Source organism: Carcharodon carcharias, chromosome 7 (assembly GCF_017639515.1).
Source record: "Carcharodon carcharias isolate sCarCar2 chromosome 7, sCarCar2.pri, whole genome shotgun sequence".
In the NCBI taxonomy this organism is placed as follows: domain Eukaryota; kingdom Metazoa; phylum Chordata; class Chondrichthyes; order Lamniformes; family Lamnidae; genus Carcharodon; species Carcharodon carcharias.
Window position 1 is genome coordinate 127,639,879 of NC_054473.1, and position 20,142 is coordinate 127,660,020.

At 45.6% G+C, this 20,142-nt stretch overlaps 1 protein-coding gene across 1 annotated transcript in view; it reads right to left on the reverse strand.

Moving 5' to 3' along the window:
• Positions 1-20,142, reverse strand: part of LOC121280044 (BTB/POZ domain-containing protein KCTD19-like) — a 144,954-nt gene that overhangs the window by 90,809 nt on the left and 34,003 nt on the right. The window contains exons 7-9 of the mRNA XM_041191674.1: positions 17,686-17,859; positions 15,652-15,748; positions 1,753-1,895 (exon numbers count right to left, since the gene is read on the reverse strand). Of these exons, the coding sequence (XP_041047608.1) occupies positions 1,753-1,895; positions 15,652-15,748; positions 17,686-17,859 (414 nt within the window). The remainder of the gene's footprint in view (positions 1-1,752; positions 1,896-15,651; positions 15,749-17,685; positions 17,860-20,142) is intronic.

Below are 20,142 nucleotides of genomic sequence, written 5' to 3' on the forward strand. Positions count from 1 at the left end.
ACAGTGAAATGGGTCGACAATTTCTAATTTCTGCAAAACAAGCCATTTGTATGCTCTGTTGTCCAGATCTTGGCACAGGTAGTATAATCTGCAGTAAACTGTAAATCAACTGTAAATGTGTCCTGACTTTGTCACACTAAGCAAATCACAATAAAGCTCTGCTGCCAAGTCTGTTCCTGTCTTAAAGGGGTGCAAGGCTCCCAAATCCTTACAATAGGTTTGAATCCATGCATCCCACAGCAGCCTCCCATTTAGTCACAGCCCTTTATTCGTCTAGTTGATACTTGTTACAGCAATTCCATTTGCTCCTTCCCATTGGTGCTCAGTGGAACTTCCTACTGAGTCCCACCAACTGATACTCCCAAAATGGATGTGTCTGAATGGCGCTTGCTGAAATGTTTTACGGGAACCTACATAATGGGGCTGCTTCTTGCTATTATCTGGTGCCAGATGCAACTTGAGGATAACTTACGTGAGATGTTAGCATTGCCGGCAAAGTTCTTACTAACTAATCTTCCACCTGTGAACAAATGAAAACAGAGCATGCACATATTTTGAGGAGCATAATAACTTGGTGAGCTTCACATAAAATCTGCAGTGTTTTGAGAGGCAAAGAAACCTTTGGCCCTAAATAGGAATTCCAACTTCTCTGACAAGGCAGTGAGGGCTGTTAGGATGCCAGGGTTAGAGTCAGTGCTTTGCAGCTTCCATTACTGATGTCTTGGGCTGAGTACTTGATTCATGCAAAGTGCAGGTGTGTAACATCTACAAGTTGTACTGCAACAACTTGCCAACCTTTCCTCAACAGCACCTTCCAAACCCAAGACATTTGCCAGCTGGAAGCACAAGGGCAGCACACGCATGGGAACATCACAATCTGCAAGTTCCCCTCCTAGTCACACACCATCCAAAGTTGGAAATCTATTGCTGCTCCTTCGTTGTTGCTGGGTCAAAATCTTAGGCCTCCCTCCCTAAAAGCACAGTGGATCAGTCTGCGCACCGACAGTGGATCCGAGCAGAAGAAGGCGACATCGTCCATGTACAGGGAGGCTTTGACCTGAGTGCCTCCTCTGCCTGGGATCATCGCTCCTCTTACGGCCGGATCCTTCCTGATGAACTCAGCAAAGGGTTCTATGCAACACACGAAAAGAACAGGCGAGAGAGGACATACATCACATGGAGCAGTTCAAGATGACAGCTTCTCAGGGGTAATTAGGGATGGGAAATAAATGCTGACTTTGCAATGCTAACATCTCACAAATGACGAAAAAAAGGTACTCATGCCATTGAGTGGGCACCCTTTATTCAAACCTAGCTTTACACTCTTAATAAGTCCTATAAACTTCATGTACATTGCTCCTCCAACCTATGGATTTGGGAGGCTGTGCTGATCATCTCTGCTGTCAGCACCTACTCTCAGTAAAGAAGTTTCCACAAAATATATAAACAAGACTACATAGTGTTAAACACCTTCTACACCACTCCAACATATTCCCCACCAGCTTCTCCAGGTGATACCAGCAATTACTAAATTGAAGAAGTACTTTGTGCTGTGGATTGAGACTTTATACAAGTTGTTGTTTCCAAACTTATAACCAACAATCAGATAAAACTTTTATAACATTAGGCTAGTTAGATTAAAAACTCTAATCTGGAGTGCTAGATAAGTGTTTAAAATACTTGAACACCTTTAGTATTATGCTGATCTGTTACTTGACATTCAATGGCTAAAACATTAAGTAATGCTCTCACTTGAATCCTGATGGTATATGCAGTTTGTCGAACCGCAGAAAGTTCATAATATGCCTGAACATCTGACCATCTCCAATAATGAAAAGTGTCTTGCCATATGCAATCCATTGTGCTTTGCTGCGATTACACAGTAGTTCTGGGTACTAATAGGCAAAAGTTACATCATTTGGTCATAGTCCAATTAACAAACTATAAATGTTTTCATTATAGATTTAAAAGAAATTTGTGTATCATTAGATTAAGGTTAGCAACTACTTCAAAAATTATCAAATTAGTGCAAGACCATTCCAAACATTGAGCCTAGGTCTACTGGGAACTTATATCAGAAAATCATTCTTCTTCTGCACAGAGAAGTACATGGAATTTAAAGCACATAAACAGGCCAATCAGCCAATGCATAAGGCTGTGCACAAGCCTCATTCCATTGTCCCCCATTTCAACATTATCTTCTATTCCTTTCTCCCTCATGTACTTATCTAGCTTCCTTCAAATACATCTCTATCACTTGCTTCAACCACTCCAGGTGATAGCAAATTCACCACTTAAGTAAATTGCGAGACACTTCCAGTAGTAGTCTCCTCAGGGACTCCTCAAGGTACCATGCCCTAAGAGAGTGTTGGTGACCATGGACTTCCATTGGATTGGTCCATGATTACACTTGGAAAAGTACAGCAGTGGTTTGCCATTGCCTTCTGCAGTAAGGTTGACAAGGAAACTCTCCCCATCTTGAATGCCTGCCATTATTGGAAGGGTTTACAGGCTGATAATCTACTTGTTTGGCCCCTGGGGTGGGATTTGAACACAGAACTTCTGGTCCAGAGGTAGGGATGCTACCACTGCGCCACAGGACCTCCCTCCTCAGGAGCTACACATTCATAAAGTTGACCTTACAAGTTTTACAAAGCATTCCTACACAATTCTGATTATATTCCAACTTTATGTATTAATTTATCAAAAAGTAACATCAATAAAATAAAGGCATTAGATGCACTAGGCTATGTAATTTTGAGCCACACAGGCCAAGAAACTTGCAGTTTGGTCCCTATTATCTGCTGAATGACCCAATACAATCAATAGTGGCTATTGATAGTGGCCTGCGATCGGCTCCGTGCCGTCATTTTACGCGGGCACACCAATTAAGGCCTGCCCAACATAATACGCAGGCTGTAGCACTCAGCGCTACTTGCGTGGGCGGAGGGAGAGTTGGGGCCAGCACTCTTTCGCTGTGTCACGAGATGGGACATGTTTTTATCTGCAGCAAATTTTTAAAATTTATTTAATAAAAGCTTTAGGAAACCTCATCCCATTCGTGGATGAGGTTTCCTAAAAAACACAAGGCTGCTTGACCTTTTCACCTGCTCGCCAACCTTAAAGTTGGATGGGCAGCGTTAACAATTACAATAATTACTTTGTTAATGGCCTCAATAGGCTGTTTACATTTCGGCAGGTGCACAGTCGGCTCCGGCGTGTGCCCACCGAACAAGATATCATGGGACTGCATGTGATGTTGGGACACATGCCCGATGTCATCGCGCGTCAGCGTGTCGGGCCCGGCCTCGCACGCTGACTGAAAAATCCTGCCTCTTAAGTTGGCACAGGGAACCAACCCCAGGGTTCCCACTACTAATAACTATTTATTGCCTCCTGGAACAGGGGACATTGATGAGAACAGAATTGGGCTCATCTATAATGTCCCACTATTTTAAATAAATTTTATCATACCCTTCTCAGGCTCACAAGTAAAGATCTAGGATTGACACGAGGGTGTAGGTTGCCAACTTTGGTTGGACAAACTCTTGGCGACCACATGATGCAGTAGGGATGAAGTTAGTTTTCAGCAATAACACAAAAGAGGCAATAGTGAACTAGCAGCCACTTTCGCACCCTTCCCAATTTTCTTGAAGTTAATGGGAAAGAAAATTGAGTGTAAAACAGGTTGTCAAGTCATTTTTGTCCAATTTGCACAGAATTACATATAATGTACAACACAGAAACAGACCACTCCGCCTAACTCGAGCCTCCTCCCATTCTCCCAGGATGAACTTAGCAGTGTCCAGAATAGTCATCTTTAATTCCTAGCCAAGGACCTATCCACCTCTGCTTTAAAGATATTCAAAGACCCTGGGCGGAATTTTCCACACCCACTTGCGTCAGGCATGTTTAGCGGCATGTGCAGGCAATATGGCGAGAGGCCAAAACGCAGTTCCATGACGTCGTGAAACAGATTTGCAATCATTTGCCCGTCCATCAATGGCAGGCTGCATTTCCCACTGTCAGGCATTGGGAACCTCATTATAATAAATATGCATATCATTATAAGGCCAGTCCACCAGAATCAGACCCCCCATGCTGGACCATGCACCCATGTCGGCGGGAAAATGCCCAGGTGCAGAACACGTCTTGACAAGTATGACGTGAAGTCGGGAGTTACCACGAGGGCCTTGTTCACATTGCGGACATCTGAGAAGCAGAAGATGCTGGAGCCCTGCAAGAACATCCATGGCATGCTGGGTGAATTCTCATGGACATCGCTCCATCGCGAAGCAGCTCACAGAAGGTGGAAAGTCACCACTGAGGGTCTGCTCACAACAGATGATGGTCAAGGGAGGAAGGTCCAGCTGTGTTTGGGAGAGGAAGATGTACCGGGGGTGAGAGAGGAAGGTCCAGGATTGACTGGGAGAGGAAGGGGTGTCGGGCATGGGGGTGGGGGTGAGGTTGGGGGGGGAATTAAGGTGTCGGGGTGTAAGGTTGGGAGTGGGTTAAGGGACTACAGGGTAATGGGGAGAAGACGGCATCTGGGGAGGTAGATATAAGGGGGGAGGAAGTTGTAAGGGAATGAGTTCGGAGGGAGGAAGGAGTGCAGATAGGGGCAGGAGTCCAGGTGGAGGTAGGAGTCCAGGGTTAGAAGGAGTGTGGAGAGGGGAAGGAGTCTGGGGGGAGGAAGGAGTAAGGGTGGAGGAAGAAGTCAGGAAGGGGGAAGGATTGAGGCAGAGGGGTGGGGGGGGAAGGAGTTCCAAGGAGGAAAGGAGTTCCAAGGGGAGGAAAGAGTCTGGAGGGGGAAATGTCCAGCTAAACGTGCAAGGGAGGGGTCTGTTGTGTCCATAACAGCCTCCTGAGGAGCGAACTGAGGCAAGGTGTGGTATGAGGGAATGGCGAAAATGACTGAGGGCAGAGTGAGGCGGTAGGGTGAGAGGGCTAGGGTGTGACAGTATTGATAGATACTGAGGGTGGTTGGTGGGGGCTCGGAGGCAGACGTGGATCCTAGGGGTGGGAAGGAGGTGGTCAGGGAGGTTAATGTGAATGGGGTTGGGATTTTCGGAAAGGAATGGGATGTGCATGTTCATCAGGACATTCCCAAAAGAAAAAGGTTGTGGCTGTTAGGTCATGGAGGGGAGGTGGAAGGTGATGCCAGAGGTGTCAACAGTGATGGGGTTGTAAGGAAATGAGTGACTGGGTGAGGGGAAAGGGTGGGGTAGAGCAGGAAAAAATGTAGCACGACTATGCTTGCCAAATCGAAAGTGAAATGAGAGTCATGGTGGGCGGGATCAGGTGCTGCATGGGAGTGTGATCAGTGGGTGAGCAGAGATGCAGGTCAGCTCAGATGGTCAAATGAAAGCGAACTCCAGCAGGCAGCATTGAAAATGCTCAGGACATTGAGATAAGTGTGATGCGAGAAGGATCCGTTAGCGTGGGAGAGTGCTTGCACGAATGTCCGAAAGGCTCTGTCACACACACACACACACACTTGGCCCTCCAGAATCACTCTGCATGCAGCTGAACTGAGAGTTGGGGGGGGGGATGGGATGCAGTGGGAGGACTCGCAAAGCCTGTCAATGAAGGTGAAAGACACCATTAAAAATTCATTATTCAGTGAAAGTGAATATGTTTTCAGATTGTAAAGTGACAAAATGGGTTCAACCATGCAACCAACTGTGATCAGAATTTCGTAACTTTTAAATGCCTTGGACTTCTAGTTGCTGCCCTGACATCCACAGCAGGGGTGGAGACAGCCTGTGCAATGGTTGGTCTTGTTGCTTCTGATGCCTTCAGTGATGCTCCTCTGGAGAGCCGAGGTCTTAGGGGCCCTGGCTTGCTTTGACTGTCCTTCTGTGGGCCAGCTGCTCCCTCTGCGGTGACAGAGGATGAGGTTGAGGAGGTCACGGGCAAAGGGAGGGAGGGAGCAGATAGCTCTGAGATTCCTGAGTGGATGACCCAGGGGTGTCCAGCTGCCGTTCCTTCTCCCTTCGGGTGCACCTGGGGGGACATCAAGGTGCCCTGTTTCTCTCGCGTCACTACTGCAGGAACTCACCAATGCTATCGTGATGGAGTGCAGGTCTTCTCTGCGTTCTGCTAGACCAGGATCTCAAAGGTGCCGCCATCATCCCTGTAGAGACATTAGCACCACTTCATCAGAGAGCAGACGGATGCACTCCTCCAACTCACGTGCCACTCTGCTGAGGGCTTCCAACAGCTCTGCATGGTGTTCCCCTGCCTTCTGCTGACTCTCCATGATGAGTTGGAAGGCTGAATCCAGGGGCTCATCATCTGACTTAGACCTCACAGATGCCTTTTCCCCAGCAGTCCTCCAAATGCCAGGTAACTCGACTGAACTCACCTCCTCCTGCTGCGGTGATCACCAGATTGCGAATCCGAGCCTGCTCTACATCTAGGTTCCACCAAGGTGTGCGTCTCTGCACTGGTGGAGGGTGTGGGTAAGCGCTGTGACAGCTCATCCAGGCTGCTTACTTCCAGCTCTTCAAATGGAGGAGTCCTCTTGGCTGAAGGTGAAGACGTGGATGGAGCTGAGGGACTGGCTGGCTGAGGGTGTTGGCAGAGCTCCCTGTAAACTGAAGTAGAGATAATAGGTGGAAGTTTCCCAGAATTGCGCTAAATGCGGTAACGGGTGGGTAAAACGGAGTCCTACCCGCCAACGAAAACGGCAGGTTTTCACGCCGTATCATCCCGAGCCTGCCTCATTATTTATTCACTCCCGCGAAACACGAGGTTTCCATGGCAGTCGGACTCTGATTCGCCCGCCATCACACCATTGTTGTGTCACGCCGGCCACCGTGTTTAAAAGGTGGCTGCCAGCACAGCGCTCATCGCCACCAGCTCACCACCGCTGTCCGGAACATTTGGCCTGCAAAGGAAAAAAGACTCCACCCAACGCTTCAACGACGGGTCCCTCGAGCAACTGCTGGATGCCATGGAGGCCCGTCAGGATGTACTCAACCTCCGCTCTGGTCGCAGGATGGGCAACCAAATCACCAACCTGGCTTGAGAAGCGATGGCAGTGGTGGTCAGCGCAAACGCCTTACAGATAAGGACAGCTACCAAGTACCACAAAAGGATGAATGATTTCCTCTGTTCCGCCAGGGTAAGTCACTTTCTTCATCACTTGTACATTCACAAACCCATCACACATCCACAGGGCCCTCACTCACTGCCAGTGCAAGGGACATCACCATCCACTCTTTCACACACACCTGCATTGTCCTCAGCCCGTCCATGTGATCACTCACTGCCCACACAGGCCAGGCATATTTATCATCTGGCCCAGCAGGCATCCTGATACACTCTCCCCATCTCTACCCATGCAGGACAAACTGGCAAACAACAGAAGGGAAAGGTCGCAGACAATGCGGGGATGCCGAAGATCAAAGTTCTGACAGAATTCGAAAACAGAGCCATCCAACTGGCTGGCAATGACCGGGACTGGTCCTGTGTTGACAGGGAGGTTGGCGCTGCCCTATCAAGTGGGGAAACAGAAGTGCAACATCCATCAGACAACCATGCCATGAGTGATGTGTCCTCTTTCTCAGACCACCGCCATGCAAAATTATCTCCCCTTGCTTTCGCAGACACATCTACCAAACAGCCGACAGAGTCCATGACCCAGGGCCTCCAAATAAGCCCCGAAGAAACCTATGAAGGGGAATCTGAAAGCACCCTCCCTGATGTCCCGTCACACCGCTCACCCATACCTTCCACCAGCATGGAGACAGACGCCTTGGTGGGACCTAGCTTTAGAGTAGCCTTGGGATCACAATCTGGTGAACACATTGCACTTTCTGATCCACGGCAGGCAAAGGCAGAGACTTCCCAGGTCCCCGGCACTAGGAGGACTGCTGGAGGCCAGAACATTGCTGAGACCAAGTCAGATGACGAGCCTCTGGGCTCGGTCATGTCACAGTTGCTGAAGCTGCAAAGGCAAGCTAGGGAACATCAGGAAGGGATGCCCACTGCAGTCCTCAGATTGCAAGGCACAATGGAGGAGTCTGTCCATCTTCAGGCTAAGGTGCCGGCATTGCAACATACCGAGGTCAACTCTGGCAGGATGGCAGCTGCCATGGAGACCTTGGTCCAGGACATCACTCCTGCACTGCTGCATGGGCTTATCTCCATCGCTGATGCCATAGTTGGTCTACAACAGTGTGTACGCGAGAGGGGTGTTGGGCAGCTCAATCTCACTCCAGCTACCTCTTCCACTCATAGAGTCAGCCAGGGGCCCTCAGGCACCCACAGGGAGCAGAACCAGCAGGTGCACGCTCCAGGGCCATCAACCCAGGTGACCGGCCCATCCAAATTCCCTCTTCTTGTGACCTCCGCAGCTCCAACTCAAGAAGGGTACCACTGCCACACAGCAGGATCCCAAAAGCAGACTAGGGCTCACCAAGTCTCGGCTCTCCAAAGGACACCCGCCAAAGTCATTACAGGCAAAGCATCACAGTCAGCAGAGTGCTTCCATCTCTGCTGTGGATGTCTGGGGTGTACCAAGATGTAGCGGCAGGGTTAGGAAAATTAAGTAAAAGTATTTGCACAGCCTAGGCACGGCTGTTGATCACTTGTACATACTGCTCACTATTGTCAATAAACTCCCAAGAATGTCTCCCTGCCTGTGGCTCCTTGTTCTGATGAGCAGTGTTCTTGTCACCCAGATCTGAAACCTTTCTGCACAAGATAAACGGCAGGTGTCTCAATCTAGGGCCTCTTCCCTGTGCTCTGTGTAGCCTTTAGACCACAGTGATGGTCCAGTCTCACACTCTCTGGAAATATTACTAATGCCTGCACCTTGGCAGTGCTGGTCATTGCTGCCAGAATGTAGTGGCCAGTGCCATGAAGTTTTCTCATTCTCTCTGTGTGCTCTCAGCACCTTTAAGGTGGAACTAGCCCCCAACACACCAGCATCTGCAACCAGTGATGCTGTGCACCAGCTCCTCAAGGGCTGTGTTGAAGGCAGACACAGCATCAGATGCGTCTAAAGTTTCATGGCTACGTCTCTGAGATGGCCCTGGTCGTGAAGCGCAAGCGACCCGCCCTTGCCCAGACATTCGCAGACTATGTGAAGATCTATGGAGTGTGCTCGCTGCATGTTGTCATCATCCTCCTGCGATCGAGCGACTATTAGTGGCTCCACTGCATCTCCATGACACAGGCATTCTCATAGAGGGTATAGGTGCTGCCATAAGCCAGACTGGAGTCAAATGTTCACAACTGCGATGTGAAGGTCTATGGGGACACCTCACTGCATGTCGTCATCATCTTCCACAAATCTGGCAGCTATGAAGGCTTCTCGAATGTGCCTGCCTCATCTAGCCATGCCACAGCCTCATCCCCTGTCATCGCCACCACTGAGGACCCCATCACCCTCATCCCCATCAGCGTCCTCCTCATCCGAAAAGACCCCCCAACTCCTTCATCTCCTCCTCAGCCAGCTCCTCTCCCCATTGGAGTGCCAGTTTGTAACGGGCGCAGCAGATGATGACGATGCATGACACCCTCTGTAGACTGTATTGCAGGGCTCCACTAGACCCGCCCAGGCACTGGAACCGCATCTTCAGCATTCCGATAGTCTACTCCACCAAGTTGCGAGCTGTTGCATGAGTCCCATTATAACATCACTCTGCTGCAGTCTGAAGCCGCCACACGGGTGTCATCAGCCATGGCCTCTGTGGGTAGCCCTTCTCCCCAAAGAGCCAATCTTGCAGCCTCTGTGGACCCTGGAAGACTGCAGGGATCTGCAAGAGACTCAGGATGTAGGCGCTGTGCACACTCCCTGGAAATCGTGCACACAAGTGATGGGTGCATTTCTAATGGTCGCATACGAGCTGCAGGTTGTGAGTGGAAACCCTTGCAGTTGATGAAGTCCACTAAGTGTAGCGATGGAGACCTGAGCGCCATGTGAGTGCAGTCAGTCGCACACTGCATCTGTGGGAACCCCGAGATCCAGGTGAATCTAATGCCCCTTGTATCCTGGCTGTTCCGGTCCCGGGCAAAATGCAGAAAGTTGGATGCCATGGAGAAGACGGCATCTGTGACCTCATGGATGCATTTGTGGATGGCAGATTGTGAAATCCCACAGAAGTCACCTGTGGAGCCCTGAAAGGAGCTACTGGCACAGAAATTCAGTGCCGCGGTCACTCACAGCCACTGGTAGTGGACGCCCTCCATGTCCTCTTGACGCCAAGTTCTGCAGTGAGTGGCAGATGTAAGCCATCAGGTCCCTAGACGTGCGCAGTCATTGACAACACTGGTTCTCAGTCATCTGTGGGAATGGCAGGCGGCATTTATAAACCTTGGGTGTCGCTAGGCGCCAACCAGCCACGGCTCGCTGTCGCACCTGGGCAGCATGTGCAGGAGCCCTTGCTGCCCCTTCTTCATAAGGTTGCTGCTCCTCCCTTTGTGCAGCCAGGAGCCTCAGTCGCTCTCTCCTCAGTCTTCTACGGTCTCTGTAGGCCATCACGCATACAGCTAGGTCACCAAGATCCATAATCGTGACATGGTCCTCCTGCAACAGGAAAGAGGGACAGAGACATGGTTATCATGGCTGTACTTAGCACCTTTCCTGGCCCTGTGTGACTACCCCTTTCCTGAGAGTACTGGTCACCCCTCAGATGGCCAGAGATGAGTGCACGGCATGGCTGCTCTGTCAACCTGTGACATGGGGGAGACAGGTCCCAACCGGGATGCTGAGATTGCAAGGGGCTATGAGCACCTCCAGGAGTGCCTGCTACATGGCCAGCGTTGGCGAGGAGATTGTACAATATGCGCAATCTAATAAAGTGGTGTTGGACTCGAAGTCTGTGCCGGGGGTGGGGGGAGTGGAGGGGTAGGAGCTGGAGGGCGGGTTAGTTACAGAGTGCTTGGTGGCCTTTTGGCGTCTCCGCATTGCTTGCGTGGGCGGGCAGGCAAGGAACCCAACCCGAATCATATCACTGTGGCTGCGTCTGATCTGTCTCAGTTGCAGAGGCATGGTCAGTTTGTAGAGGTGTCCCTAATGCTTCCCTCACTTACCCTGGTCCCCACCTCAATTGCCTATGCTTGTGAAGTAGCACCAGGGCAGCACTTGACCCCCCCCGCTCCACCGACAACGGTTGCCTCTGAGGCTCGCCAGCACTTGCACCCAGGCACCATCTGCATGCTGTTGTGAAACACACCAGCATGCTTTCCCACTGACATGGACGGACAATAAGGCAGGGCTCCATGAGCTTGGCGGGATGGCCGTTTAATTATATGTTGATGTATTAGAATTAGCTCCCTGCCGACCGATGGCAGGAAACATGGCCCACTGTCAGTCGCCTGAGCGGATGATCATGACCTGCTTTCATACTGTCATGAAGCAGGTCACGCCATATTCTGTGCACATCATCTATCATGCCCGCCACCGGTGGGCTCAGGAAAATTCGGCCCAATTAGTGCGTGACAGCAGAGTCAAAAGCAGGATAAAGAGCACGAGAGTGGGGATGATGAGTTGCAGGATCCTCACAAGGGTGTTCACCGCCGACCTCACCATCGCCACAGGCACGGTCCACATCCTCATCCAGTCAGCGTGATGACACACTCCTTAAAGTGAGTAAGATGCCTAATGTGGGCTGGGACCTCCCTCTGCTGTTGTGAGCCAGCTTCTCCTGGATGAAAAGAGATGGCATGTGAGCAGGACACATGGCACTGCATGAAATGTTTGTGTGGGGAGTGGAGGCATGGCCGAGATGAGGACCTGAACTCGAAAGGATATAAGCCTGATGGAGATGTGAGGGTGTGTGTGAGATTTAGTGGCGTTGTCCCTTGAGGTGAGAGATCCCTGTGGATGTGTGATGGGTGAGAGAGTTGAGAGTGATGAGAAGAATGACTTACCCTGGGAGAATGGACGAGACCATTCATCCTGTTGTAGCACTGACCTCTTTTGCAGAGCATTAAGTGCTGACCACTGTCTCCCATGCTGGATTGGTGATGCTGCTGCCCCTCCTGCAGCCAGAGCGGGGGTACAGGACATTGCGACAGGCCTCCATGGCGTCCAAAATACACTCGAGGGACGTGTCATTAAACCGTGGGGCTACAGTCTTCTTTCTTTTTGGGGCCATGTCTTCTGTGTTGCAGTCCTGGGCTGGTAGCACTGAGAGGTGAGTGCACGGCTGTACTTTAAATATGGCGCCCGATGTGAGGAAGCAGTAAGGTGATGGCATGGTGAGCAAATGAGAGCCCACCCGCCCTCCAAGCAGTGTGTTTCCTGGGAATGCATGATTAATGAGGCGGAATTAGGACAATAAGGCGTGAAAATCTGCCATTGCGGCTGAGGGGAAAAATGTTCTTTTCCCACCCGCTACGGCACTTAATACAAATCAGGAACAATTCTGCCCTTTCCTTCAACCATCTTTGAGGTAGAGAATTCCAAAGTCTCACAACCTTCTGGAAGAAAATTTTTTTCCTCGTCTCTGTCTTAAATGGACAACCCCTTATTTTTAAACAGTGACCCCTAGTTCTAGATTCTCCTACAAGAAGAAACATCCTTTCCACATCTACCTGTCAAGTCCCCTCAGGACCTTATATGTTTCAACCAGTTCGCCTCTTATTTCTCTAAACTCCAGCGGATACAAGCCCAGCCTGTCGAGCCTTTCCTCATAAGACAACCCACCTATTCCAGGTATTAATCTAATAAGCCTTCTCTGAAATGCTCCTAACACTTTTACATCTTTCCTTAAATAAGGAGACCAAAACTGTGCACAGTACTCCAGATGTGGCCTCATCTCCGACACCTAGATCCCTCTGCATCTCAGAGCTCTGCAATCTCTCACCATTTAGATACTATGTTTCTTTTTTATTCGTCCTGCCAAAATGGACAACCTCACATTTTCCCATATTATACTCCATATTTCTACTCAACTAAACTATCCATAGCCTTTTGTAGCCTCATGTCCTCTTCACAACTTACTTTCCTACCTATCTTTATATCATCAGCAGATTTAGCACCATACCATCGGTCCCTTCGTCCAAATCATTTTATAAATTGTAAAAAGTTGAGGCCCCAGCACTGATCTCTGTGGCACAACACCTGTCACATCCTGCCAACCAGAAAATCCCCCTTTTATGCCTACTGCTTTCTGTTAGCTAGCCAATTTTCTATCTATGCCAATATGTTACCCCCTACACCATGAACTTTTATTTTCCGCAATAACCTTTGATGTGGCACCTTATCACATGCCTTTTGAAAATCTGAGTACAGTACATCCACCAGTTTGTCTTTATCCACAGCACATTTTACTTCTTCAAAGAACTCCAATAAATTGGTTAAACATGATTTCCCTTTCACAAAACCATGCTGACTCTGCCTGATTACCTTGAATTTATCTAAGTGTCCAGCTATAACGTTCTTAATAATAGCTTCTAACGTTTTTCCTATGACAGGTGTTAAGCTAACTGGCCTATAGTTTCCTTTCTGTCTCCCTCCCTTTCTGAATAAAGGAGTTACATTAGCTATTTTCCAATCTAATGGAACCTACCCCAAATCTAGTCAATTTTAGAAAATTAAAACCAACGCATCAACTTTCTCACTAGCCACTTTTTTAAAGACCCTAGGATGAAATCCATCAGGGTCTGGGGACTGGTCAACTTGCAGTTCCAACAATTTGCCAAGTACCACTTTCCTGGTGGTTGCAATTTTCTTGAGTTCCTCCCTCCCTTCCAATTCCTGATTTACAGCTATTTCTGGGATGTTACTTTTGTACTCTATAGTGAAGACCAATACAAAATGAATCTGCCATCTCTATATTTCCCATTATTAATTCCCCAGACTAACTTTCTATTGGACCAACACTCACTTGGTTAACCCTTTTCTTTTTGAAATACCTAGAAAAGCTCTTACTATTTGTCTTTATATTTCTAGCTAACTTTCTCTTGTTGTAATATTTCCCTGCTTATTAATCTTTTAGTCGTTCTTTGCTGTTTCTTATATTCTTTTCAATCTTCTGATCTGCCACCAATCTTTGCACAATTATATGTTTTTTCTTTAAGTTTGATACTTTAACTTTTTTAGTCAACCATGGATGGTGGGTCCTCCCCTTGGAATTTTTCTTTCTCATTGGAATGTATCTGTTTTATGTATTCTGAAATATCCCCTTAAATGCCTGCCACTGCATCTCTATTGACCTATCCCTTAACCTAAATTGCCAGTTCATTTTCACTAGCTCTGCTTTCATGCCCTCATAATTGCCCTTAATTAATGCATAAAATACTAGTCTTAGACCCACTCTTCTCTCCCTCAAACTGAATGTAAAATTCAGTCATATTATTGTCACTGCTACCTAGGGGCACCTTCACTCTGAGGTGGTTTATTAATTCTATCTCATTGCACAATACTAGGTCGAATAAAGCCTACTCCCTGGTTGGCTCCAAAACATGCTGATCTAAGAAACTATCCCGTAAACATTCTATGAATCCGGCATCTCGGCTACCCTTGTCCATCTAATTTTTCCAGTTTATGTGTAGATTAAAATCCCCCAAGATAATAGCCACGTTTTTCTGACAAGCTCCCACTATTTCTTCTTTGATACCCCATCCTACCGTGTGATTACTGTTAGGGTCTATATACCACAAGTGACTTCTTGCCTTTATCATTCCTCATCTCTACCCAAACCACTTCTATATCCTGCTCTCCTGAACTTAGGTCATCCCTCTCTATTGTGCTAATGCCATCTCCATTTAACAGAGCTACGCCTCCACCTTTTCCTGACTTCCTATCCTTCCTAAATGTCACATACCCTTCAATATTCAGGTCCAAATCTATACCTTCCTGCAGTTCTGTGTAGCCACTGCTAGTCTGGCAGAAAATATATGGGTAACTTTAGAAAAATTGTCTAAACATTCAGAGAGCTTTTACAAGAAAGATCTAAAAGATTTAGAGATTGATTCTGAAATCGGTTGCAATCTCAGGGCGGTTAGCCCACGCCAAGGAATCTATTCGGAAATCCTTTCTATTGAAAGGATTTGAAGTAATACACAGTTTCAATAAGAATTACAATCCATGGTTGTCCTTTTCTTTAACTAAATCTCATGTAATTGATCTACTTAATGATTATGTAACAAAATGAATTTGGACTATTTGCCTTAGTTCTTAAACTCAAAAGCTGTACAATGATTTGGTACAGTCTTTAAAATATTTAGTCAATTTTCCCGCCCTTTGCTCCCACAGAACATACGGTTCCCTGGCATAAAATTCAGAAGAAAGAGATAGAGGCAAATAGTGAAGTTCATCCCTTTATTGGTTGGCATACTAATCACTCTGGTCCGTTATTTCTTATACGGGGCAAAACCTAGCAGACCTGGGCTCCGTCCCTAATTATAGCCCCATCTAACAGAAGTGCAGAATAATGCTACTTTGATTCTCGGAATTTCAGAGTTAATAAATCAAAATGAATCAACTTTGAAACAGCCAATGACCAGCTTGGATATCTGAATAACATAGCACATTTTTTTCTGTTTCAGCTTTGGCAATAATGCTCGTGCTAAACTGATTATTACTCCAAAAAGCATCAATGTTTGTTACATAAATATTCATTATTTGATAATGCAATAACAGGGTTAGGACGTGTGCCAGACAGATAGTAGAAAAGTGGGCCAACATACCTTTAAGAAGGTATTCAGATAAGTGGCATACCAATAGTTTCCCACATAAACTTTCACAATTTGATGAAGAGTATGACTATCTACGTCAGCAGTCCAACTGTCATCCAATGAACCTTAAAAATACACCATCAATTTAAAGGTTATGAATCATTGTAGTTAGGAAGTTGTATTTATTTAACTAAGTACGTAAACAGCAACATTAGCCTGCTTCACTATCACTGTTGTATTGTAAGAGATAGTAATATTTTAATTGAAATGTGTAGTTGAGAATTGTGAGGCTATCCAACTCAGGAACATGTTCAAATGAAATAGAGAATGCTGCTGGCTATATGCAGGTGTACAGAAACTGACCAAATCTGACTAGCATGCATTGCATAATCTGTTAACAGCTGCTCACTGTTTCTTTACAGATAAACAAGAACCACTGGTTTAAAAAAAAACCTTTAGGGCTACGGAATGTTTAGCAAAAGGCACAAAGGTCATGAAATCAGGTCAAAACTAATAGAGACTTAGTTCAAAGCTATATTTTACTTTGACGCCAAGTCAGAACTTTGGAAAGGATTCATGTACACAAAAGACATGATGGCTGGAAACAACGAAAAGAGATTGGCATGAATGATGTCATAAAGCTATTAATGTATACATTATTGGGAAATATTTTTCTTTTAAAATAGAGGTTTAGGCTGTGGGTGTGTCTTAATTGGATTAAAGCCAGCTAGTCTGGGTGCTTTGATATGTACTAGTTTTGAAATGTAAACAGGGAGGTAGAGTGCATTTGCATTTTTTGAATAGAGTATTCAAGAGGTGGGGTGAAAACCAATGCCTATCTAGCAGATAACAAGCAACATGTTTATATTACTAATAAAATTGGTCGTATGAAAGGTGTTTTATTGTTAGAGAAGTTTAGTTCAGAGGTTGGTGATACAATGAGAATTTACATTCAATGGGGATGGTAGGTATAACTTTAGCAGCTTTCAGGTGTGCAGAGCAGAGGCAATGTGAGATCAAAAGGCAGCTGTAAGCCACAGGAACCATAGTGAAAAGAACCTTATTTTTTAACTCGTACAGTGAAAATGCTTTGTCGGGTATCTGGTTAGGTCTATGGGTTGCTGTTGCCTTAATGGAGATTAGTTTGGGAATTTGTTAAAAGTTACGCAATAAGTAATTTGAAGCCATGTGTATATATATTTTAACCTGTGTAAATTTAGTTTAACGTAAAGCCTTGAGAACTGATGGTCTGATTCCTGAATTTAGAGTCGCATCTCAAACATAACACTTACAAGTATAGGTTATGCCAGTTGTTTTACGTTTCCCTCTGGGAATTTTAAATAACTCAGCTTTACCAATTGCATTGGTCATAACACTGAATATAATTTAAAAAATGCTAATTCATCTGTCTTAAGTGATCCAAAGTGTTTTTATAGCTGCATAAGAGTGGCACTAACTGACACTGATTAATGATGCTAGAGTTTGCCTTCTTTTGAAATGCAGAGAAATTAGAAGTCTTTTTAAAATTTCTTTATCAGATAAATTCGGTCTTTCATTCCCTAAGCAACAATTTTAAAGAAGTTAGTAACTTAAGGGACTTGGTTGTTACATTGTCATGTGGTTTTGAAATCTGAGAGAGACCAGGAAAGGAAGTTGTTGTTAGATTTACAGATCTTGCACCCACCTGCAACATCCACAAGTGATATTATTATACATTTAAGTTTAAACAGACGCTCATCATCAATGTTGTCTCTAGTATTGTAATTTAAACAAAGAACAACTGTAGCTTAAGGTAGATTATGAAGACAGTATGATCTTGTCAATGAAACATCCCACCCACCTTAGGAAGGTATAAAAATCATTGCAAAGACTGATTCAGTACTTAAGTTGAGCAATTTGGATAGTTGCTGAAGGTTATGCTCGGCTTTTGAGCTTTTGAGTGGTGGCACCTTATTTCTCTTAATTCTCATGTTCCAACTATATGTAGAGTAACCTGTCAAGGGTTACATTTTACGTTATGAAAGAAGCATTGCATATTAAATCAACTTACTTATGTTAAAGCTTGATTCAATTGTTTTTCTTTTTCTTTTCTGTAGGTAGAGTTGCATGGCGTCTTTTACAGGCTGGTACAGGCTATCATGTCGATCCAAAAATACACAAACTGCACACATCTGAGATACGTCTTCAGTCAATGGTAGGCGGCATGTCCCTAACCAGCTTCTGAAGACATAAATAATGTCAAACTCTTCCAGTTAGGTCAACAAACTTATGTAAAAGCAAATAAGAAAGAAAACAGCGACAATTTAAATATCTAATTTATAAACACAACATTCTAAACTGTAATTGAGGATGAATGAATCAATCATTTTGGTTTTGCAATGGCCATAGTACATTACCACAAAAAGTTTAAAAGTTTAGAAAAATAGGTGGAAAAGTCCTGGAAATTTATAATCTGCTAATAAAATTACAGGAGTATATGAAGTCTTGAACCGTCCACTTCTGAAAATGTAATCTTGCTTAATTAATCATTTGTAGAATGTTATAATTGTGGTTAAAACATTAGCCTAGAAATTTGATTGCACTCAAAGTGGGGTATGATCCAGGTGCACTACATATTACACATACCTAATGAGGACCACCATGTAGCTGGCTGCATTCAGCCAATTTATGGTGGAGTCAGCCCTCCAGTCTCCACATTAAGTAAAATATTAAAACTTCCCTCTCTGGTGGTAGCCTTTAGCAGTCTCTTTAAGGACTACTGGTTTGGCTGCTAAGCACCTGAAGAAATAGGCCATGGAGTGCATGGTGCAAGCTGCGTCACTCACAAATTTCACAAAGGCATTCCCTGGTTTTCATATGCAAATAGCTCAACATCACTTTAAGGTGCAGATTGAGCAGGCTCGTGTGGTCTGGCACATTGGGCCCTTAGGAACCTATTTTAATCTGTAAATTTCTAGGCCATTTTTTTCTCTTTCATATTTAAGTATAAATGCCAAGATATTATTAAAATATATATTTCAGTTGTATTTTTGATTGGATCTCTGAGTAGAGATTAGTTGCTTCAGATGCGTTGTGACGGAGTACTTTTCCTGGTTGCCCTCTACCTACCCTGTACTCTCCCAAGCACCTTGGCCAGGGTCCAAACTGGTAGATCTTTTTGTGCTGCTGTGACTAGTGAGCTGGCTCTGGAGCTGCAATTGGTAACGAGTGACCCCACCAAACCAATTTGTTGTGGTCCTGCTACCGTCCTCATTAGGTGTGTGCAGTAGGCACTGCACTGACATCATGCCCCAGTTAGAGTGTGATCAAATTTCTAGACCAATATCTTAACCACAATTTGAACATTCCATAAGTGATGAATGTAAAAGATCTTCATGATGGCTGTTAGAGTAATTGAAGAATAAAGTATACCTTTTTCTAAACCAACATATCTAACGATCCATTTGTACACGAAGCAAAGTGAAAAAAGTGTATAAACCTAAATACTTAGGGAAAATTTTTCACCTTCACCTCTGCTAATCTGGCACATTCTTATAGAAGCTACCAGATTTTCATTCCATTGATTTCAATCTATAATGTATGTGTAATTCATCCTATGGTTAAGACGTTAAAAACCTATCCTATATGTGCCCAACAAATAAGCTCTCCATGAGTAAATTCCATTGGGCTGAAGTGTTCATTTAATTTATTCTTAGGGATGTTTCCCTAGCCTTTTTCTTCATTCATTTATGGAGTGTGGGCATCGCTGGCTAGGCCAGCATTTATCTATCTCTAACTAACCTTGAGAAGGTGTTGGTGAGCCACCTTCTGAACTGCTAAAGTTCAGATGGTACAGTCACTCCCACAATGCTGTTAGGGAGTGAGTTCCAAGATCTTGACCCAGCAACAGTGAAGCAGTAACAAAATATTTTTGAACTAGGATGGTGTTTGACTTGAAGGGAAGTTCTGTCGAAGGGTCATGAGGACTTGAAACGTCAACTCTTTTCTTCTCCGCCGATGCTGCCAGACCTGCTGAGTTTTTCCAGGTAATTCTGTTTTTGTTTTGGACTTCCAGCATCCGCAGTTTTTTTGTTTTTATTTTTTGACTTGAAGGGGACTTGCAAGTGATGCTGTTCCCATGTGTCTTCTGCGCTTGTTTTCTAGGTATTAGAGGATGCGAGTTTAGAATATGGAGTTGAAGGAGCCTTGTCAAATTGCTGTAGTCCATCTTTTAGATGGTACAAACTGCTGCCAGTATGCATCGAGAGAGTGAATATTTAAGGTGGTGAGTGGAGCGCCGAGGTAAAGGGCAGCTTTGTCCTGGATAGTGTTAAGCGTCTTCAGTATTGTTAGAGTTGCACTCATCCAGACATGTGGTGGGTATTCCATCACAATCTTGACTTCTGCCTTATAGATAGTGCACAGGCTTTGGGGAGTCAGGGGATGAGTTACCGGCTGCTGAATTCCCAGCCTCTGACCTGCTCTTGTAGCCACAGTACTTATACATCTCTACCAGTTGAGTGT